The sequence below is a fragment of the Lampris incognitus genome, chromosome 11 (assembly GCF_029633865.1).
Source record: "Lampris incognitus isolate fLamInc1 chromosome 11, fLamInc1.hap2, whole genome shotgun sequence".
NCBI classification, from domain to species: Eukaryota; Metazoa; Chordata; class Actinopteri; order Lampriformes; family Lampridae; genus Lampris; species Lampris incognitus.
Window position 1 is genome coordinate 6,911,233 of NC_079221.1, and position 23,155 is coordinate 6,934,387.

A 23,155-nucleotide genomic window follows, 5' to 3' on the forward strand; every position below is an offset into this window, starting at 1 on the left:
CCTGGCCAGTTACCCCACTCTTCCAAGCCGTCCCGGTCGCTGCCCCCACCCCCTCTGCCGATCCAGGGAGGGCTGCAGACTACCACATGCCTCCTCCGATACATGTGGAGTCATCAGCCGCTTCTTTTCACCTGACTGTGAGGAGTTTCGCCGGGGGGGAATCACGCTATTCCCCCTCCCCCGGCCAAGACACACATCCACACCCGGCTTCCCGCCCGCAGACACGGCCAATTGCGTTTTAGGGACGCCCGGCCAAGCCGCAGCTAACACGGGGATTCAAACCACCGATCCGTGTGTTGGTAGATAACGGAATAGACCGCCACGCCACCTGGACGCCCTTGTCTGAAAGCTTTGAGAAATTGTTTCAACCAACTGACACTGCAAGTGTTTGGGCAGCATTGGCGGGTATAAATGATTCATAACACAACATAACAGTATTGTTGGTGTGGGAGAGGCAAAAACAGTGACGGGCTGTAATTGAGTTGAGGAAAGGTGTAAATGCAATCTAAAAGCCTAAAAAAAAAACAAAACATACAAGCACAAATCGGTGAACCATTTCCCCGGCCGGGTGTGTAGAACAGCAAATCCTGAATTCAGAGGAGGCCAACTTCCTGTTGAAATGAACACTCATAAATACATCTTTATTTACAATTCAGAAAGACTCCATATAAAAATAGCGCTGTACTTATGTACAAATTAATCTTAATGTGAATTTTGAGAGTGAACAACACACCGACAGGATGTAGTGTTGCTTCGGAATTAACGCTTTACTCGTAATTAAAAATCCCTGCAAAAAGGAGCCGCTTCAAACATGGCAGACATTTGTTAGCATAGCAACAGACTTTTTCAGCGAGCGAGATCCCACATTTTACATTGGTCAACAACAAAGACACGTCAAGAGTATTCTCTGCAAATAAGTCACAGTTTCCTCCAACTTATCGAGTTTTTATGAGCTGGCATTCATCCCGCCAGCGTTTCCCTAAAAACAGGGAGGCAAATGGAAATAAGAGCAGAAAAAATTATTATCTCCATCTTCGCTGGCCAGGAGCTTCATCAGTTGAAGCCAAATTTGAAGCCGAAAGGTCCGGAGCCGAAGGGGTTGAAACCCTGGAAACCCTGGAATCCTCCGTGGAAATGGTGGTGACCTCTTTGCTGGCTCTCTGGGTCCATCGGGTCTTCCCCGTGGTCGAACTTCGTTCTCATCTCTGCAGGGAACGCACAGGTTGTAACGTCACTATACACATAACTACTAAGATGGGCGCTCATTAGGGGACTTTTAAAATAGCAGCTGATTTGGAAAGCTAAGAGCATCACACACACGACAGACGGCACATGCTATAAGATGATCTCTGCTGATTCTTGGCCTTAAGCAAACCTTGGGATTTAGCTTTGGCATCAAGTATCAGGCAAATGGGCCTGATTGTTCTCTTGTACCGACTCGGCCTTAAGACATATGACTGAACATTACTGCAAGTAGCACAGATGGAGATAAGAAAAATACAAGAACTGAAGCTGTGGCAGAGTAAAGGAATTAACAACCAAGGGAAAATGAGAGTGAAGGTGAGTCACAGACAAAATCAATCATGCATATCCTAATTTTTCATTTTTTGGATTTTTCCTCTCCAACTGTACTTGGCCAATTATCCCACTCTTCTGAGCTGTCCCGGTCGCTGCTCCACCCCCTCTGCAGACTACCACATGCCTCCTCCCATACATGTGGAGTCACCAGCCGCTTCTTTTCACCTGACAGTGAGGAGTTTCACCAGGGGACGTAGCGCGTGGGAGGATGACACTATTCCCCCTCCCCCCTGAACGGGCACCCCAACTGACCAGAGGAAGCACTAGTGCAGCAATCAGGACACGTACCCACATCCGGCTTCCCACCCACAGACACGGCCAATTGTGTCTGTAGGGACGCCCGACCAAGCCGGAGGTAACACGGGGGTTCGAACCAGTGATCCCCGTGTTGGTAGGCAACAGAATTAGATCACCATGCTACCTGGACACCTGCATATCCTAATTCGATATTACTTATCCAACATGTCAGATCAGTTTTGATGATGCATTCTAATGCTAACAAAAACAGAAGTGATCTGGGACCTCGTGTCCAACCGGACTGTGGACTATAGCTAACCTCCCTCCCTCCGTAGGTTGTGGTGGGTAGGCCTCAGTGACCCGTTATTCTGCATCAGTATCTCATTCTTCAGTGGAGTTTCATCTCCTGCTGACTTATTCCTGCTGGACATATTGTCAGCAGTTTGACATCCCAGAGCAGTCAACCCCCACTGAGGCCTGCGGAGACAGTCTACACACTTCAGCAGCACTCTGCTAACTCAGACCAAGTCAGGGTTTCAACTTCCTGAGTGGCAGAGCTTCAACTTGCTGACTGACATTTGTATACCTCTAGGCTGCCCCTCTGATGTTTCCACGAGAGGAAATAAATAAAAATTGCTGTTTCAAGAACTACTCTTGGTGCCTGCTTTTATTCAGTTTGGGAGCAGAATTTCTCCACAAACATACTAGTAGTGAGAGATACAAACCTGACGGAGTGGAGAAATAATGACATTACTAAAAGAGCAGCACAAGGTTGCTTTGAGACACAAACCTATTTCTCCTATGGTTGTAATTTTGAGTTATTTATGATGCAGGCAAAATGCAAAGTGCTTTAGCTCAGGGGTCTGAGCATGACTAACACTGAATAAGGGGTTGAACTCAATGAGACCCTCCTAAAAAAACAAAACTAAAGTATGTACATGTGGGGGCAGCACGGTAGTGCAGTGGTTAGCACGGCCGCCTCACAGCAATAAGGTCCTGGGTTTGAACCCCAGGGTAATCCAACCTTGGGGGTCGTCCCGGGTCGTCCTCTGTGTGGAGTTTGCATATTCTCCCTGTGTCTGCATGGGTTTCCTCCGGTTTCCTCCCACAGTCCAAAGACATGTAGGTCAGGTGAATCAGCCATACTAAAATTGCTCCTAGGTATGAATTGTGTGTGTGTGTGTGGGCCCTGTGTGATGGCCTGGCGGCCTGTCCAGGGTGTCTCCCCGCCTGCCGCCCATGACTGCTGGGATAGGCTCCAGCATCCCCGTGACCCTGAGAGCAGGATAAGCGATTCGGATAATGGATGGAGCTACATGTGGTACTGTAGTGCAGTGGGTAAAAAGTGTCAGCAGGCATATGGTTCTGAATATTGTGTCTTCGATAGGTACTTGAATGCAGAAGCAACAGGCAAACTGTTCCCTGCAGCTCCAGAGTTGAGCTACCATTCACCGGGTCACTGGCAGTGCCCCTTCAGACAGCTACAGAGTCCATGCATGCAACGGTCTTTTTACCTGGGTCAGTGAGCACCTCTTTGGCCTGAGCAATGTCTATGAACTTCTTCTCTGCCTTTTTCTTCTCCTCCGGGTCCCGGAAGTTGTCGGGGTGCCACTGCTGGGCCAGCTTCCTGTAGGCCTTAATAATGTCCTTTTTCTGGGCATTTCTGTGACGGTGACAACAGCAGCATGACTGTATCGTGTTAAACATGATGAGGGACAAGACAAAGCATTGCCTCTGCTTCTATTCAACCCAGACTAGTCAGGTTGGTGGCTAAGCGATGGCGGTACCCACCTCTTCACACCCAGGATCTTGTAGTAGTCCTTCCTCTGAGACTGCTTCAGGAGCCGCTGGGCTCTCTCGAGTCCCTCTTTAATTTGGCGGTCATTCTCGTCGTGACGACCAGCAGTCTCATAGTCCTTTATAGCTGAAATACAAATCAGAATATAAAGTGGATAATCAATGGTGTTTATTCATTGGAGAATATTTCCCTGCAGGCACCAGTGAAGTATCCCAGTATGTTAACACCATCATTCCCACAACAACCATCGGCATTGCTGACGTTTTCCACACCTCAATTTCTTTGAACAAATATTATGCCACAATAAACCCTGCAACGACTGTTCTTTGCCCTGACAGGTGGTGCTCTCTAACGCCCCCCCCCCGTGAAAAAAAAAAGCCCACGCCCCTATCTTGTGTAGTCATTTAGTAAGCTGGTTTATCTTGCGAGCCCCACCATCATCCTCCAGCTCATGGTGCACCATCAGCCTCTGGCTTGGTGTTAGCGTGCTTGTGCGCTGCTTTGAGGCTAGTTCACGCTTTTAGGTGTAATGAGGTGTGTGTTCACACACGCGGTGGTCTCTTCTGGGATTTGAAAGCGGAGGTTCTGACAGTTTAAAAGCCCACATGAGGCCTGAAGCTCCCACCTGCTGGTGCAGTCATGTCTAAGCAGACAGCTGCTCTGCCACAGCCGAACATCGCATGCGGCTGTGGGGCTGATGGAGAAGAGTGTGGGTTTTATTTCCTGCGGGTTGGTGTGCAAGACTGAAGACTCAGTATTTTTGATTTAGTTTTCTTGGGGGGGAGGGGCGGGGGGCAAATTTTCCCCCTTTTCTCCCCAATTTTATCCGACCAATTGCTCCACTCTTCCGAGCCGTCCCGGTCGCTGCTTCACCCCATCTACCGATCCGGGGAGGGCTGCAGACTACCATGTGCCTCCTCCGATACACGTGGAGTCACCACCAATTTTGTCTGTAGAGACGCCCAACCAAGCCGGAGGTAACACGGATTCGAACCGGCGATCCCCATGTTGGTAGGCAAAGGAATAGCCTGCCACGCCACCCGGACGCCCCTTGATTTGCTTTTAATTCCCTTTTACTATCCCTCATTTGCCTGTTCCATTGCTGGGCTGTTGCCCGTGTTATTATTCTGCACTTCCCTCTTCCTTGTTCTGAAAGGTGGAGAAATAAAAATTTAAATCATAAGTCAAACTCATCCTCTTTAATCCTCATCATCATCGTTATCTACGTTAAACATAAAACCGCTGCACTGACTGTATAATGGTAGACCATAGGCCAACACTAAAAACGACAACACACCGACTGATCATCTCGATGGACGGAGGTTTTATCCTACGCCACGTCTCTCTTCGGGTCTTACTGGGGGTTGTAAATATCCAAGTGAGTCTTTGGTTCTGAATGGAATTGAACAACTAGAGGGTAAAATCAGATGTAAGTCTGATTTGCTGTATGTACTTAAAAAAAAAAATGGTATGGCTTCTATTATTCCAGCCTGGTGTCTGGCTTGTTTCCTTCACAACACTCGGCTCCCAGTGCAATATTCCTCAGCTCTGTTTATAATGGGTTTTATCACTTCAGTTTATTACATCCAGAGCTTCCTATCAGTGTTATCAGGCAGGCTGCAGACAGCATGTGGAGCAGGTGTCGATACTGTCTAGAAAGGAATTTTTGCTTACCTACATCCACCGTTATAAAAAATAAAAACAATCCCGCTGTTTGTTGTTTGCATTTTGTTACTGTTGCATTCAAAGCAACCTTCTTAACCACAATCTCTTGTGTATGCTAACTGACCTGGCTAATAAAATCACAACCTCTTGTATATGCTGACTAACGTGGCTAGTAAAACCCATGCTGGCATTAAAACATTATTAGTTAGGTGTAAATGTGGTGATCTGCAGCACTCTGGAACCAGAACTTTAGAGGACATGCAATGAGTGATACCGTATCTCTTCTCTCTCCATTGAAATAATCAGTGTAATATGAGGCGTCCGGGTGGCATGGTGGTCTATTTCGTTGCCTACCAACACGGGGATCGGCGGTTCGAATCCCCGTGTTGCCTCCAGCTTGGTCGGGCGTCCCTACAGACACAAGTGGTCATGTCTGTGGGTGGGAAGCCAGATGTGGGGATGTGTCCTGATCACTACACTAGCGCCTCCTCTGGTCGATCGGGGCGCCTGTTCAAGTGGGGGGGGGGATATTTTGATCCTCTCACGCGCTACATCGCCCTGGTGAAACTCCTCACTGTCAGGTGAAAAGAAGCGGCTGGCGACTCCACGTGTATCGGAGGAGGCATGTGGTAGTCTGCAGCCCTCCCCGGATCGGCAGAGGGGGGTGGAGCAGCACCGGGACAGCTCGGAAGAGTGGGATAATTGGCCAGGTACAATTGAGGAGGAAAAAATGGGGGGGGGGGGTCCTTAAAAGAAAAGAGAAAAAAAAAAATCAGTGTTACAATAGCCTGTTGGTACCCTCAACAGGAGGGGGCAGCTTCCATGACATGCGTTCCTCTGAAACAGGACTGGCGGACAGTCATACAAGGTAGGCATGGATTTATAACGGAAATATCCACTCCGTGTTCGTACACACTAGCAGGAGAAAGCCAGACTGTGGGCAGGAGAGAGAGGAAAGGGACCTTCCATTAAGCATTTGGAATCTCAGTATTCCTAAATATTTCACCATCTCCCATTACAGGACTTGACAGTAGATAAGAGGGTCATGATTTCAAGCTACTCCCCCCACTGGCCTGCCAGGAAAGGCATTACAGAGCTGGTGGAACCTGTGTGTGTGTGTGTGTGTGTTGGCACGGCCATCTACAAATGGCTTCGGGCTTGATAAACGAGCACCTGTGCTTAACTCCAACCCCCGAGGCAGGGCAAGTGTAGATCATTCAGGTGGTGCTTATTTCTAACCCGGTTCCAGTCTGCAGGGGGAATGTGTCCTGTAGACTTCTAATGATACTGGACCGGCTCAGGGCAGGGAAGGAGGTACGCCGTTTAGAGCGATTCATTTTTCAGACGCAACACAGAAACATATGCTGGATACTGTAACTTAATTACAAGCACCGTGTGTGTACACACACACACACACACACACACACACACACACTTCGCCAAATCAGTTTTGAAATATGCGAAAAGGAAAGTGAAACGTGTCTTGGTAGAGTGGATGTAATTCACATCCCTCTCAGATGCCCATTTACTTCCAACACTGAAAGCAGCCGTTTGGACGGTAAAACGGTGCACTCTCCCATTCATCTGAACAAACAACCTACGTGACAAAAAAGTCTGACAACCCCATGAAGTTGAAAAGGAGAAATAACCGATCCGAAACCCACCAGGCATGGTCCATCCGCTACACCATGCCGGTGCTTACCTTCATTGTACTGCTCATCTTGGATGTAGGCCTCGGCTCTGTCCTTCAGTATGTTGACATTCTCTGGGTCTGACTGGAGGACCTCACTGCACACCGAGATCGCTTTGCTGGCCTGCTGGCCCTGGACAACACACATATTGTTAATTAGGTTACCTGTGATGACGTAGGTACAGGCTCCGTTCAGGAGCTTGTGGCACAAGTGAAGAAGGAAGGAGCCTTCCATACCTGTACAAGCGCATGGCAGATGCGCCCTTTGGCGTGGAGGGAGTAATGGAACACGTTAGGCTCAGTCTTCATCACCGCCTCATATTTTGTCACTGCATCCTCGTACCTAAAAAAAAAAAAAAAAAGGGGGGTGATACCATGTACAAACGTTGCCCCCTCCCATTTTTCTCCCCAACTGTATCCAGCCAATTACCCTACCCTTCTGAGCAGTTCGTCACTGCTCCACCCCCTCTGCCGATCCAAAGAGGGCTGCAAGACTACCACATGCCTCCTCCGATACATGTGGAGTCACCAGCCACTTCTTTTCACCTGACCGTGAGGAGTTTCGCCAGGGGGACGTAGTGCATGGGAGGATCACGCTATTCCCCCCAGTCCCCCCCCCCCCCCAACATGTGCCCCAACCGACCAGAGAAGGTGCTAGTGCAGTGACCAGGACACATATCCACATCCGGCTTCCCACCCGCAGACACGGCCAATTGTGTCTGTAGGGACACCCGACCAAACCGGAGGTAACACGGGGATTCAAATCAGCGATCCCCGTGTTGGTAGGCAACGGACTAGACTGCTATGCTACCCGGACATCCCATGTACAAAAGGTAAAAGGAGGATGTGACGATTGTTATAGGCTTGAAGTAACAAGGGTGTGACATTCAGCCACCCATATACCATTTCTATGTCTCATTGTGGAGTCGGATGCCAGTTAACATGGGACATCCGTTCAGGCTGAGATGTGAATCACATGTCCGTTTGTGACACCAGCAGGTGAGCGGGTAAGAAAGCAATCATTCTGATTTCCAGCTAATGTCAGACCTAGTGTAAAAGATATTGCACAGATGCACAACTGCAGGTATGACATTACGTGTACACACACTAACCTGTGTTCCTGGATAAGTTCCTCTGCAGACTGGATTTGTTTGCTGAGTTTCTTCACCTGCTTGTAGTGACTGAAACACTGCTTGTGATCAGGGTCCAGCTTCAGACATTCACGTACCTCACTGTAGATCAGAGGTAGGGTGATTAAATTTACAATTCTGAGGACTGTCATTTCTGTTTAACTTACTGTCACCTGTGGTGAGGCGTGGTAAATGCACTGGACTTCAATTCATTTGTTCCAGTGCTGTTGTGTCAGCACCTTTCCTACCGCCAAACAATAAGCTGTGGTAAAACCTGAGGTTTAGATATTGATTTTGGCTGAGCAATTTGATGCCCCGATAATTGGAGCACACCCTCCTGTCCCCCTTTTTAAATATGGGAACCACCACAGGTACTGTCCCCGACCTCCACGCGACACTGAAGAGGCGTGTCAGCCAAGACAGCCCAACAATGTCCAGAGCCTTCAGCATCTCAGGGCGACTCTCATCCACACCCAGCGCCTTGCCCCCAAGGAGCTTCTTAAAACTACCTCAGAGACCTCTGAGTCTTCAGACTCTACCTCCTCCACTGAGGACGTGTTAACCGGGTTCAGGAGCTCCTCAAAGTGTTCTTTCCACCACTCGACAACATCCCCAGTCCAGGTCAACAGTTTCCCTCCCCGGCTGAACACAGCCTGAATCAAGCCCTGCTTCCCTTTTCCGAGTCCCTTTCCTGAATAATTATTATTATCATATAAAAAGAATTACAGGATATGTGGATAGAATTGATAAGAATTTTGATGGAGCAGATGGTATTCCCACAAGTGGGGTTGCAGCAGAGGGCCAGGTATGTCACAGGATGTCCACGATAAATACATTTCGTTTGGAGACAGAAAATGGGATATTTATTTTGATTGTTAATCATCTTGCTTTTAACGGATAATGAGAATTTAGAGCTTATTTTTATGCACAGAATGTGTGCTGGGTCTGAGGCCAAACAAAATGTTCTGGCCCAGTAAATGACTGTACAAGTAAAATCTGATCAAGTAGAACAGTTTGAGAGTGGGTCTTACTTGAGGGACATCTCGTGGTCTCCAAGGTTATAGTAAATGGTGCTGAGCTTGTAGAAGGCCTGGGTGTTGTCATTCTTCAGCTTGGAGGCGGCTTTGAGGTCACTGATGGCCTTCCCTGTCTCTCCCATCCGAATGAAACATTCAGCTCGCAGCTCACGAGAAGCCACATCCCAGACGCATGTCTGGAGGCAAAACAGGCTGAACATAAATCTCGAGTGTGGCCGCATTTCAACACAAATGACCTGCATCACTGAAATGCTGCAACGGTGATCACGTTATGTTGAATGGTCTTCACAGGAGAAAAAATGGAAAGCTTTTGGCTGGTGGTGGAACTGCAGGTTGCTCACCTCAATGATGGTGTCTAGCTGAGCAGCAGCTTTCACATATTCCTCCTTGTCGAAGTCGCTGTGCACCTGTGTCACTAATCGCTGAATCTCATCTGACCTAGTCAGCTGACTCTGGGCCTCCCGTTCCTCTTTGTCACTGGGGTTGGACTTGAGCTGTAGCAAGAGGCAAGGTTTTAGATCAGATCAGAGCGGTTTAGTTTCTGACTGAATAGAACAGAGGAATTTTTCTGTTTGATGGAAGTTGTGTGTGTGTGTATGTGTGGGGGGTTGTTATTGAGGACACGGGAAGCACTTGGGAGATAGCGCCTGCCGCTACAGTAGAAGTCAAAGGTTAAAGCCAGGAACAACAACAACAAACAGGAAGCTATGCAGACAGTACACAAAGCAGCTACAATGTGCTTAGAAAAGTTTCATTTTTGTCCATCACCGACTGATTCCAAAATAAGATCTTCTTCTCCCAACATATTCTACCGCCAACCTTGACTCTTAAAAGCACTGCTAATCACAGCAGTGCTTACTTACCATTCCCCAAACCCATTACACTGTAATCTGCCTCATCACAGAGGTCGTCATATTCACAAAAGCAATCTTGGCTAATGGCACATCCTTTACAAATAGAACTGGCAATCCTTTAAGTGTTTCCTGCTAGCTCAGCCCGGGGAGGAGTGTAATGCATAAATGTGATGCATTACACCATGCCAGCGCATTGGACTGCTGAAACAGCAGGACAGCGTGCACCTCTAGCCAGACCTGTCGACATCATACCAGCAAAATATGGTCCACATAAAACTGCACAAGTCCAGATGCCTTTGGGCCAGTGTTGGGAATGTGGCTTCATGTCCTCTCGAAGCAGGGGGGCACACAATTTGATTTCAATTACAAAACTTTCCACACTTTGGGCACTCTCATATAAAGGATAGGATTTTGCCTGCATTAAAATTATCCAACCAATTTTACAGGGGGGATAACTCAGAACTGTGTTAGAGGGATGCCGACCCGCCACATGGCCTTGGTGTTATGTGATAAAACACGATAATCGCACCACCACCGCGGATAAGAGGGATTACTAAATCATTTCCCCCCTAGTGATAATCTCACTTCAGAATACACTAGCTTTTAATGGGATCAAAGAATTTAGAGTAGATCAGTAATAAGGGCATTTATGTCTCTTGTCACTCATGAAACCTCAGAGCACTTGAACTCTTAAGCCTTAATGAGCACCTGAAAATGTTATCTTATGCCCAACATGAGTGTGCTACCAGTTTAATTAACACAACCTTCTATGAAGACAGCTTATGAATACAGAATTTGCTTTTTTTAAAATTCCTATGCAGCCCACATACAGTACTACTGTAAGTGTTCTTTCTACACATTAAAATATAAGAAAATACCCATCTGTGGATATGCGTTACAATGCCATCTGTAGAGCCCTATCCTTGTGTAATCTTAAGATTCTGATAGCTTTGTTTGATCCTAAAAATTTCATCAAATGCTCTTAACCTCCAACAATCCCAAAACACAGTGAACAGCCCAAGTCTTCCTAAAAGGGATGAAAACCTGACTGTGCTTCATTACATCCTCTCAAATTATTAAATAGGTGGAAAACAGCAAGTTTACAATCATCTTGATTTACAAACCTGCCTTTTGCATTCTTAATTTTCCCCTAAAAAAATAGTGATGTGGAAAGCCTAGTACTCCAACTTAATTTCAAACTCACATCAATACCAACATCAAGCGTCTCCGCAACACCAAACTGATCACACAGATCAACACTGACACCTCCTGGTGAATTTCATCTATTCAATAGAAAAAAAAACTGCCATGCCTCAGTAAGCAATACCACAAAAAAAAAAAAAAAACATGAATTAGACATCATGCTCACCACTTTCTTGAAGTCACTCTCCGCTTCATCCAGCTTCCCCTGCTTCAGAAGGAGATTTCCTCTCTGAAGCCTTACCTGATGGAAGAGGGGGTTTGTTTAACTGAGAGACGCATTTTAAATCCAGTCTCGACTTTATTGACACAGCTGACACGACTGACCGGTTTCCCAAAACGTCCGTTATGCTTGGCTTTTCATTGTCTAGTCAAGACATGCCTAGAAAAGCAAATCACTTGGCACATGTAGCAGCTTCCCCCAATTAGATGGGTGTAGATGCACATAACTTAAGATTAAAAAAAAAAATTACAATGGATTTCTGTGAACGTAAGAATTTTGCAGAGAGCACCACGTTTAGACAGCCGGACCAACATACCAATACACAGACGAGACAGAGAGAGAGAGAGAGAAAGAGAGAGATGAACTGTAAGAGTGAGTTGTCTTGCACACAGTAGGACTCACAGATGTAAAGTCTGGCTTAAGTTCCACGACTCGACTCAGATCCGGCAGTGCAGATTTGGACTTCCCCATGGCTAGGTAAACTGTTGCTCTCCTGTAGAAGGCCATGTAGTTTTGGGGATCTCCATCTGGGACAAGGAGGAAGCAAAAATAATTGCGGGGGGGGGGGGGACGAAAGTTACAGGCTGCATGTTATATCACTCGGTGCAGGTGCGTTTCACAGCTCATCACTTCCGTCACTTACCAACAGCAGCGTGAAAGTGAGAGAGGGCATCGGCCAGCTGGCCGGCGGCGAGGAGCTTCTTCCCCATCTCCAGATGGTTTTCCACATCGCCGTCCCGGCCGCAGTCAGCCCCTAGGAAACACTCGGGTTCGTGATACGTATGCGTGCAGGGCATCCAGGCGTAAGCCTGAGCTGCCTCGTTCTTGCAGCCAGCCTGGGCTGCGTTGCTGCGACCCTCCCATTACAGAGGAGAGGCGAAGCCAGCAGACACCAAACATTACAGAAGCTGATTAATAATAATAATAATAATAATATGACCCCCCCCTCCCCAATTTGGATCAAAATAAGCGAACCACAGAATTCTATAAAGACGTGTCAGTCGGTCACTAGCCGGTCAGATGACGTCCCAAACCGGAGTGCTAGCTAGCTAGCTAGCTTGTGGTACAGCTGGTTCTCTTCATTTCAGTTGTCAAACAGTGGCGAGAGAAGAAGAAAAGCAAAGCAAGGTGTGCTGGTAGAGTTAGGGTTAGGTTAGCTAGCTAACTAGCTAGCTAGCTAACCTAATCCTGTCAGTTTCGGTTATCTCGGCTAGCTAACATGTTGAAGGTGTTTTGGTTTTTTGTTTTTGTTTTTGGACTTTTCAGATTTTGTTTTCAGGCTTGCTTCGCTCCGCATGAACAACAACGCCGGTCAAAGGTCAAAATGTACACTAAACTTGGGTGGGGGGCTGGGGGGAGTTGAACCCTTGGCTGTAGCGCTTACCTTCGTATCGCAGATCAAGCAAAACAAGAACATATGGGAAGTAAGTCAGGATTCTGTGAGCCACATGGTTCACTAAAACCATGGTTGATCCCGGCGAAGTCCTCGATACGGATCCTAATCGATGGCGGGCGTTGTTTCATCCAGACGCACGAAGCAAGTTTTGACAGTCCCATGGGGCGACGAGCCGAGTGGAGTCGGGGGCCACTTCACAAGCGGCTGGGGGGGGGGGGTGAAGACGAGACAGCGAGGCGAACGGGACCGGTCGTGGGCGGCCGTGATTGGCCGAATGGTCGGGAAGCCCCGCCCACCGCCGTCGGTTCAACGGAGAGCAGCCACGGCAGCACTAAGGGGAGCGTGTCAAAGCCTCGGTCCGCGACCAATGAGGACGCGCTCACGAGGCGTTCTTTCGTCGTTATTATTATTAATCATTAATTATTATTATCGTCGTGGGGTTTTTTTTTTTTAGACGCCAAGACACACGTAAGAGCTTAATACAACAGACCACGCACAAAATGGGAAATATTTTGTGACAGCTCCCCCCCCCCCCGTAAAAGCAAAGCTGACGTCATTAGGTCAGCGTCGACACAGTGTATCCTTTAATGGAAGAGCCGTAGGGACCCCCCGGGATGCGTGACTGAAATGAATGGTTTTCCGTAGGACGCTTCATCGACAGAAGAACTGCTGGCAAAGGTGGAAAGACAACTTAGAGGTTTTGCCAGAGTACAGATAAGATTCTTTTGTTTCTGGAGAACGACTTGTCAGGGCTGTCACTAAAGTCAAAGGGCAGCAATAAACACACACACACACACACACACACACACACACACACACACACACACACACACACACACACACACACACACACACACACACACACACACACACACACACACTTCAGCCTACTTGCCAAGACTGTCACTAAAGTCAAAGGGCAGCAATAAAACACACACATACACACACTTCAGCCTACTTGATTATGCAGGACATCATCCCGGATAGCAGAACTGCCGTGGCCCGGACCCGTCCCACACCCGACACTTCATCCGGCCCGCATACCGCGTGGAATGATGGCACTTGGGCGGTCCGCTCCTGTTTGCCAGATCTGGGCCAGAACCGAGCCATAGCAGTGCCACATATGTGCCAAAGGTGGCCCATATTTGTTTTGTGATATTTGGGCCATATTCACCATTTACCACACGGGCCACTTCAGGGCCACGTCCAGATCACATGTTGCCGAGAGCGCCGCGTCTTTGCCAAAAAAAGGCCCACATGTGATTTGGCATATTTGGGCCATATTTGCTACTATTATGCATGTGGACCACTTCAGGCTGACATCCATTTTGTCAGGGCCAGAAGAAGGCCGCCAGTGCCGCATCGCTGCCTGAAGTGGCCCACATCCGGATGCTGTCTGGGATTAAACAGTCATGGACTTTTCAAAATTAGAAACCAACGTAAACCCCCCAAAAAAGTTTATTGTTGTCAAATTACCTCATGAATAATTCAACAGGTTGTTGCGTGTGATCCTTCATGTGCATTGCCACAGTACTGAGTATCGGTTTCGGTATCATGAGACCTAAAGGTTTTTTATTAGGAATGCCAAATCTCATCTCACACGTGTACCTTAAAAAGCAGAGGTAAACACTTGGAAAAAACGAGTACACATCATACGTAGGCGTTTGTGCTGAATGACTTGCTGGTGCTGGTGCTGGTGCTGGTGCTGGTGCTGGTACTGGTGATCCCGGACACACTGGTGTCTCTGCTGACACTACTGGTCCGGGACTTCCTGCTCCCTGTCCGAACCGAGGACCCGGAGGCCCGCGGGGCCACGACAGCCGAGTAGGCATCCGGGGGCCGGTACACAGGGAGTCCTCTTTTCTTGGAGCTGTGAGATAAAATGGATGAAATGTATAAACGGCGTCACCTTTTTCATTCTCTTTTTGTTAAATAATAAAATAACTTGAGATGAATCGATACCTTGACTGGCACCCTTCCTTCCCAGCGAATGCGCTGCAAACGAGACCCCCAACGACAAGAAGAGTGGAGCCCCCCCAGCCAATAAACACACCAACTCCTATTTCAAACCTGCAAAAATAAAAATGCGTGCAGCAGACGTCGTGTTTTCGCCATTTCAAACCAAATCAAGTCACGTTTCAGGTTTGTTCCCCTTAATTACAACCACAACCCATTCTCCATCAGCTGAAAACAGAATGGGTGCCAGTGGGCGACGCCCCTTATTCGGATGAGGAAAAACTCCTTAAAAAAAACCCCACAAGACTACAAGTTACGGTATCTCAGAATGGACATTATTCAAATGAACATGCTATTCCTTTATTGTGTTCTCTTTTCACCACGTGCATGCCGGACGTGTGACACAATACAACTTGAGTTGCGGAAATCCGTTAGGTACTTAACTTACTTTTGAGCTTTGAAGTTGGGGTCCTGAAACTCTGCTCTTATTTTGTTTCCATAATAAGAAAAAGCCACCATGGAACACATCCCTGAAGCAAGAGGCACACACATATGGTCGTGATTATCGACAATCAAACGTCCTTTCCGGTGCTTCTAGTCGGTAGAATAGCTCGTGGAGGGTTTTACCTGAGATAAGGTAGTTCATCCCCCCTGCAAAAGTTACTCTTGCGTTGGCAATCTCCGATCCTCCGAGCTTGGTACACTTCATTCCCACTAGAACGAGAATCGATCCAAAGAAGGCCAGGATGATGGAAATGATGATGAGGGCGCGGCACATGTGAATGTCCCCTGTCCAAGAGGAACCACAAATAACCCACAAAAAAAAAAGTTGATGGTAAAATGTAAAGAAAAAAACTTTTTTTCAACTTTTTTATAGCCTATACTACAATTTTCACTTACAGTTTAGTGCGAGCATGGATGGAATTCCCTTGCAGTCAGATACCCCTGTTGAATCTGATATGCAGTCCTTCCAGAGGTTGGAGAAGTAGTTGGAGGTGGTCAGAACGATGCTGTCCACTTCGGACCAAGTCCAGATCTCGGTGGGCATGGTGGAACAGACGAGGATCCAGCCGCACACGCAGATCACAAAGCAGCCGATCTCCATGTACATGACCACAGTCCTGTACTTCATGTCTGCCTTTCAGCCGAGACACTCAAGACGGAGGACCGGGAAGCCCGAGACGGTACGAGGGAAAAAGTGGGCCTCGGCCCCCACCCTGAGCTGTGGAAACCTGCGAGCGGTCTGAAAGCGAAGTGGGCCTCGGTCCCCACCCTGAGCTGTGGAAACCTGCGAGCAGTCTGAAAGCAAAGTGGGCCTCGGTCCCCACCCTGAGCTGTGGAAACCTGCGAGCAGTCTGAAAGCAAAGTGGGCCTCGGTCCCCACCCTGAGCTGTGGAAACCTGCGAGCAGTCTGAAAGCGAAGGCGGCTTGCGGCTACGTCCGTCCACAGCCTCGTCCAACCACAGATAGACAGACATATGCAGTACACAAACCCGCAGGACAAGAGAGCGCTGCTTGTCTGTACCATGAGCGTATTCCTTTGGACTGTGATGTTGTTCCTTTTGTTTTGTGAAGGTCATTCTGACGACATGCCGTGTTTGTTATGGGTTAGACGGCCCACCGCCTACCACCATGAAGGAAGTTTTGTGTACCCTTTAGCGCCAGTTGCTGTTTTGCCAACGCTCGAGGCGTCTCATTTCAGATGGCGTGTGAAACGACTCGGAGTAATCGAGGGAAATGAAATCTTGAGAAACGTAATTTGCTCCCGAGAACCAAGATATGGATGGATTGTTGCACTCTCACTTTGATAATACATGCTAGATTTACTGCGTTTGTATGATCGTGTTGAAATTGGAACTGCGGTTAAATTAATGTGGGAAGGCTGGGGATAGATTTGGGTATCGTTACTAAATTCTGTGCTACAGAATATAGAAAGAAACCCATTGTTGGACATGCACAGTAATATTTATTTGTAAGTTCACAGTGACAGTGTTTCAAAACATTACATGTGTATGACTGATCATAATTACTGCGTTATAATGCACAAAGAGACCAAAAGTAGAAAAAATATCCATCCATCCATTATCCGAACCACTTATCCTGCTCTCAGGCTCGCGGGGATGCCGGAGCCTATCCCAGCAGTCACTGGGCGGCAGGCGGGGAGACACCCTGGACGGGCCGCCAGGCAATCACAGGGTCCACCCACCCACACACACACACACACACACACATACCTAGAGACAATTTAGTACGGCTGATTCACCTGACCTACATGTCTTTGGATTGTGGGAGGAAACCAGAGCACCCGGAGGAAACCCACACAGACACGGGGAGAACATGCAAACTCCACATAGGGGACGACCCGGGGCAACCCCCAAGGTTGGACTACCCCGGGGCTCGAACCCAGGACCTTCTTACTGTGAGGCAACCGCGCTAACCACTGCGCCACCGTGCCGCCCAGAAAAAAAATATATCCTATGTTATTTTTACCAATGAAAAGTGGCCACATATTGAAAACATCAAATAACTTACAATAGTTCAGTGTGAAGTACCAAATGGCATGACAATCAAAAACTACTGTCCTCATTTCCAGTCACAGGCCTCATCTTGTCTATGACACATGCTGGTGAATGTACTCTCAGAGTTGTAGTCATACAAAATATAAAAGCTCTTTTTTTTTTTCTCTTTACACAAATGCATCTCTTTCTGACAGTTTCTCCGGTGTCGTCCGTGAGATATTAGAGATTTTGGAGCTGATGGATCTTCCTGCGCCCCTGTAGGATCCGTACTGCCTGGATGGTCCGTAGTAGCCGGGGTACAGTGTCACGCCGCCAGAACGGGGGTCCATGTATGTTCGCGTACCGTAGACGTACATCGCTGTCCTGCAAGGCAAAAAATATTGATAGAGTGAATAGTGTGATGCAAGTTTTCCCACTCTGAGGAAAACAATGGTAAAAATTGACAACGATATATATTACCTTTCTGGGAAAATTACTCTGTAGACTGTAACTGCGTAGAGTACGGCCCCCAGAAGAATGAAGAAGCTTCCCACCAGCCCGAGAAATATGGGCGTTCCGATGTCATACCTGGGATTACATCACAAGTAAGGGAAATCGGCATAGTTTCACTGAAATGTGCCATGCAAACATACAGTGAAGACTTCTTCTGGACCGTTTCATGATCTGACAGCTTTTAGTAAATAGCCACGCGGCTCAGTGAAGCGTACCGCAGAACTCCGCGCTCCAAGGAGGCCGCAAAGGTCGTCCTGGCGATCCTGTTGATGTATAAGCAGTAGGCAGCGATATCCGCCAAACCTGTGTGGGAGGGGTTGCGGCGAAACCAGGAAAGGGTGAGGGTCAAAACATTTCTGTCATGCGCGGAAGGCTATAGCACGGTTCTGGGTCTCGGTACTTACCACCAACGAAATGAAACACCGATCCGGCAAGCAGCACTCTGTCCTTGGTCTTTTCTGGCCCGCCGATATAAGTGCACTCCATCCCAACGAAGCAACACACGGCGGCGAAAAACCCGAGTGTTAAGCCACACATTAGCAGGCCTCGCACTCCCTGGACATAAGCTGTGGAAATAATGACAATGGTAATTTGAATGAATAGATCTTCCGGAAGTGATTTATTGGCCCAATTTCAAACTTTAGCACGGTGTCGTATTTCTCCCGAAGCTAGAAAATGGTGCCGGCACAAGTGTGACATCTAATTACGTGCAATTTAGGGACTATGTTCATCCGGAGGCCTTTTCAGTATTCATGGCCTCAGAGTGAGCCCAGTGCCAATGCACCACAAATCTCTCCGTCCTGCGTCTATGTTGACGCACACTGTAACACAGAGGATCAAATTTGCGAGCGTTATTCCTTAGGCGGAGCACGTACCGGTGACGGACCAGAGCACCGGGTAGTCCCTGCAGTTGGTGACTGCCGTGGAGTCGGTGAAGCAGTCCCTCCACAGGTTAGACCAGTACCAGGCCACCTTGATGATGAAAGACCCCCCTTGTCCTCCGATCTGGGTGATCCTCCAGTAGTCCATGGCCATGGTGCACAGTACAAACAACCAGCCCAGTGTCGAGATCAGGAAGCCGAAAACTTGGACCAGGCTTTTTCTCATCTCTGCCGGGGGAGCGGAGGCGGAGGGTGGCCAGCTATCGCAGCTCCTGTGCGGAGGTGTTGGGTGGTAGATCGGCGGACACGGGGAACACACTCACAGTAGGCGTTCGCCCGGTTGATTGCGGGACGCTGACGCCTCTTGTTTCAGTTCAGCACGCCACAACAGCCGTGTGCGTCCACAGGATGACATGGTTTGTTTGCGCCATGTGGCGTCGGTGTTGATATGGGCTGCATGTCAGCATGGAAGATGTTTACTGTAAACTCTCAGGAGTGTGGCCTCCGCTTAAGACGGTCTGCCTCTCTAACTCCCCCCCCCCACTCCCAAGTCACTTAATTTACATTTATCAAGTAGCGCACCAAATGAGCTGCGAGGCAATAGAGCACATGTATATAAGACATGCGCTTTATATAAGACTTGAAGTTGTCAAATCTCTTTTCAGGAATCAGGTACAATTCATTGTCATTTCAGTCATGTACTTGTGCACGCAAAAGAAATGAAACCGGTTTCTCCCAGCCCACAGCAGCGCAACACGAAAACATAAAAACACATATTCAAAATTTCCCCAAAACGACACCACCCAAAACATGCAAAATAGGAGAGAACAAAGCCGCAAAAAAACAAACAAACAAACAAAAAACAACACACACAAACACATTCAGTTAGCAACACAGTCCATTCAGCACAGGGGCGGATCTACGGGGTGGCAAAGGGGTGTCCCAGAACCACCTCTGGGACACAGTCTTGCCACCCCTTTGCCACCCCAGGGAAAAAATCTCTAGATCCGCCACTGATTCAGCAACACAATCCAAAAAGTCCTCTGCCCAGGAGAACGGGCTGCAGTGTAGAACCTGATAATGTAATAAATCCCCATAATGTAATAAATCCCAGATAATGTAATAACTCTGATAATGTAATAACCCCCCCGATAATGTAATAACCCTGATAATGTAATAAATCCGCCCCCCCGATAATGTAATAACCCTGATAATGTAATAAATCCCCCCCGATAACGTAATAACCCAGATAATGTAATAACCCTGATAATATAATAACCCTGATAATGTAATAAAAAATGCACTTGAGGGCATTGAAAATGCAATAAAACCCGATAATGTAATAACTTCCCGATAACGTAATAAGGTGCATTTCCCGATAATGTAATAAACTTTTTGCCGATAATGTAATAAAGTGTTGCATTGACAGGAGGTTACTACGTGGTCAGGTTAGCCTTCATTTTGCAGGTCCTGATAATGTAATAATTCCCCAGTATTGTAATAATTTAACAGCAGACCACCTATTAATGGGTTCAAGTGGCGATACTGTGTTGGCAACTCTCGCTCCAGAGCTCTAGCGCCGCCAACAGGTCAAAGTTGGACGTGCAAATGCACTTTATTACATTATCGGGAAGTTATGACATTATCAGGAAGTTATGACATTATCAGGAAGTTATGACATTATCAGGTTTTATTGCATTTGCAATGGACTCAAGAGCAGCTTTTTATTACATTATCGGGGTTATTACTGTAACGTGCACGGATAAGAAGACACGCTGGCCGCTGACTTGCGGGTCTGACCCTTTAGTCTAGCGGTTAGCGATGTCTCCTGCGGTGCGGGCGTTACGGGTTCGCGCCCCGGCCGCGGCACTTCCTGTGGTTGCGTTGTCCCCCGAATTCGCTACATTATCGGGGATTTATTACATTATCAGGTTCTACATGCAGCCATGATGCATGGGCTGGTCTGGCCAAGCCACGTTTCTTATTTTACTCTATTTCTTTATGTTCCCTGAAATCTTTTTTAATTGTTGCGACCGTCCCCCAAAATTAGTTCCTACCCGCACAATAGGTTCCACCCGAGCGGTTTTAAACGCGCACCGTTTTGTTCCCCGGGGGGCGCTGTTTAGTGTGACACCTGTGGGCCTCGCCTCGGTGAGTCATGTTCTCTCTTCATTATCTCTTCATTTCATTTGCTTACTTAGTTATACTGTGGTGATTCACGCGCCACACAGTGCCGCGAGGCGCTGGAGAGCTTACCGGTCTGCCCCCCGCTGTAGAAAGGAGTTGCGGTTTGGATGGAGACCGTGTTATTCACGGCTAACTGAATTAGCCTCATGCTAGCCTCAGCGGGGCTCTGCGCGTGCTGGTCTCGCGGGTTAACGGGCAGCGTGCGAGGGTTGGGTTTTAATGGCGTCTCCTCACGCGGTCCACGTGAGGTTTTGTATTATTATTACTTGAAGAGCCCCGCTACAATGTAGCGGTTTGGTTATCCGCCCGTCTAAATCTCCCGCCTCTTCATCCTGCCAGCTAACCTCCTCCCCCTCCAACTCCCTCCCCCCAAATGCTCAGAATCACCTGAAATGCCGAGAAAAGTGGTTTTAAGCCATTTTTAGAAAATGCATATTTTGCATAATTATGCATAATTATGCATAACTGTTTTAATTTTCTGCTATTTTTCTGGTCCTCTCTGGAACAATACCTACCACCTCCCAAAAAATTGGGATCATAAGTGCCTTTTTGCAAAAATGCATATTTTGCATAATTATGCATAATTATAATTATTTTAATTTTCTGCTATTTTTCTGGTCCTCTCTGGAACAATACCTACCACCTCCAAAAAGAATTAGGATCATAAGTGCTTTAGTTTTCGGTCCCGCTATCTACACTTACTAACACACACACACACATTACGAAAGTATATGAGTAGATTATTATTATTATTATTATTAGTAGTAGTAGTAGTAGTAGTAGTAGTAGTATGCAGAGATGCAGAGGACAAGCTGTGTGACTCTTGCCTGTGTTTTTTTCTTTTTCTTGTGAAGAAGAGAACGAAACCCCGCAGACCCACAGACCCTACACAGTTGTTAGTCAGCTACACTAGCGGCTAGGTTAGCTTAGCCTGCCCCGCTTCCGCTTCCTCTCAGACCGCTCCCAGTGTTGCTCTTTGGGCCAAGCTCCGGGCAGGGCCCTGGCCCTTGGGCCCACAGGACCAAGCCCTCCCAGCCATTAAATGAAAAAAATAAAAAATAAAATCAATGATCAAAATAAAAACTTCACACGATGACACAAACTTCCCAGATAGCGAAGGTGCTGTGGCCCGGACCCGACCCACACCCGACACATTCACCCGGCCCACAAACCGCGTGGAATGATGGCACTTGGGCGGTCCGCTGCTGTTTGCCAGATCTGGGCCAGAACCAAGCCATAGCAATGCCGCATGTGCCACATATTTGCCAAAGGTGGTCCATATTTGTTTTGTGATATTTGGGTCATATTCACCATTTACCACACGGGACACTTCAGGGTCACATCCAGATCACATGTTGCCGAGAGCATGGGCGGGAAATCCCGGGGGGAACAGGGGGGACACGACCCCCCCCCCCACCATCCTGGGAAAAATATGATATACCCCCCCCCAATATTTCGCCCCTGGTTTACAGCACTACTTTTGGTGTCCCCCTCAGGAATTGCACTTGAGAAAATTTCATGTAATTGTCCCCTCCAAAGTTGATATCAGATTTTCACCCCTGGCCGAGAGCACCGCATCTTTGCCAAAAAAGGCCCACATTTGATTTGGCATATTTGGGCCATATTTGCTATTATACATGTGGGCCACTTCAGGCTCACATCCATTTTGTCAGGGCCAGAAGAAGGCCGTCAGTGCCGCATCATTTCCTGAAGTGGCCCACATCCGGATGCTGTCTGGGTTAGAAGCAGACGTAGACGCGGACACAGACACTGCATAGTCGGTACAGGGGGAGCCTGCTGCAAACGTGAGTTCGCGCCGCCGTCTTCCCACACTGGAAGCGATTTTGTGTTTTGCAGTAACATATAGTCCCAGCTGAGTACAATCAAATGAGTTTCTTAATTTTGGTAAACTCCGGAAGACCAGAAGCAGGCTCAGTGTTTACTCTGAATGGTCACACGTTCATAGAACCGATCCCACACTTGAACAAAATAAAATAATTAGAATCCACTGCATGTAAATGGCACGGTGGCGCAGTGGTTAGGGCGGTCGCCTCACAGCAAGAAGGTTCTGGGTTCGAGCCCCGGGGTAGACCAACCTTGGGGGTCGTCCCGGGTCGTCCTCTGTGTGGAGTTTGCATGTTCTCCCCGTGTCTGCGTGGGTTTCCTCCGGGTGCTCCGGTTTCCTCCCACAGTCCAAAGACATGTAGGTCAGGTGAATCGGCCGTACTACATTGTCCCTGTGTGTGTGTGTGTGTGTGTGTGTGTGTGTGTGTGTGTGTGTGTGTGTGTGTGTGTGTGTGTGTGTGTGTGTG

At 47.9% G+C, this 23,155-nt stretch overlaps 3 protein-coding genes across 3 annotated transcripts; all 3 read right to left on the reverse strand.

Annotated features, from left to right (window-relative positions):
• Positions 1-615: 615 nt before the first annotated feature.
• Positions 616-13,005, reverse strand: dnajc3a (DnaJ (Hsp40) homolog, subfamily C, member 3a). Its single transcript, XM_056289544.1, has 12 exons — positions 12,797-13,005; positions 12,056-12,166; positions 11,815-11,939; positions 11,359-11,433; positions 9,477-9,629; positions 9,130-9,311; positions 8,081-8,200; positions 7,206-7,311; positions 6,981-7,101; positions 3,607-3,739; positions 3,330-3,478; positions 616-1,205 (listed from the first exon to the last, which is right to left on the reverse strand). The coding sequence occupies exons 1-12, from the start codon at positions 12,876-12,878 to the stop codon at positions 1,054-1,056; spliced, it is 1,509 nt and encodes a 502-aa protein (XP_056145519.1). The 5' UTR covers positions 12,879-13,005; the 3' UTR covers positions 616-1,053.
• Positions 13,006-14,261: 1,256 nt separating this feature from the next.
• On the reverse strand, positions 14,262-16,269 carry LOC130120508 (claudin-10-like). The gene is made up of 5 exons (XM_056289071.1): positions 15,665-16,269; positions 15,392-15,553; positions 15,213-15,294; positions 14,771-14,878; positions 14,262-14,678 (listed from the first exon to the last, which is right to left on the reverse strand). Exons 1-5 carry the CDS (start codon positions 15,894-15,896, stop codon positions 14,459-14,461), a joined length of 804 nt encoding a protein of 267 aa, XP_056145046.1. The 5' UTR covers positions 15,897-16,269; the 3' UTR covers positions 14,262-14,458.
• A 1,042-nt stretch (positions 16,270-17,311) lies between these two features.
• Positions 17,312-18,920, reverse strand: LOC130120509 (claudin-10). Its single transcript, XM_056289072.1, has 5 exons — positions 18,651-18,920; positions 18,180-18,341; positions 17,991-18,078; positions 17,743-17,850; positions 17,312-17,646 (listed from the first exon to the last, which is right to left on the reverse strand). Exons 1-5 carry the CDS (start codon positions 18,880-18,882, stop codon positions 17,451-17,453), a joined length of 786 nt encoding a protein of 261 aa, XP_056145047.1. The 5' UTR covers positions 18,883-18,920; the 3' UTR covers positions 17,312-17,450.
• Between the last annotated feature and the right edge of the window lie 4,235 nt (positions 18,921-23,155).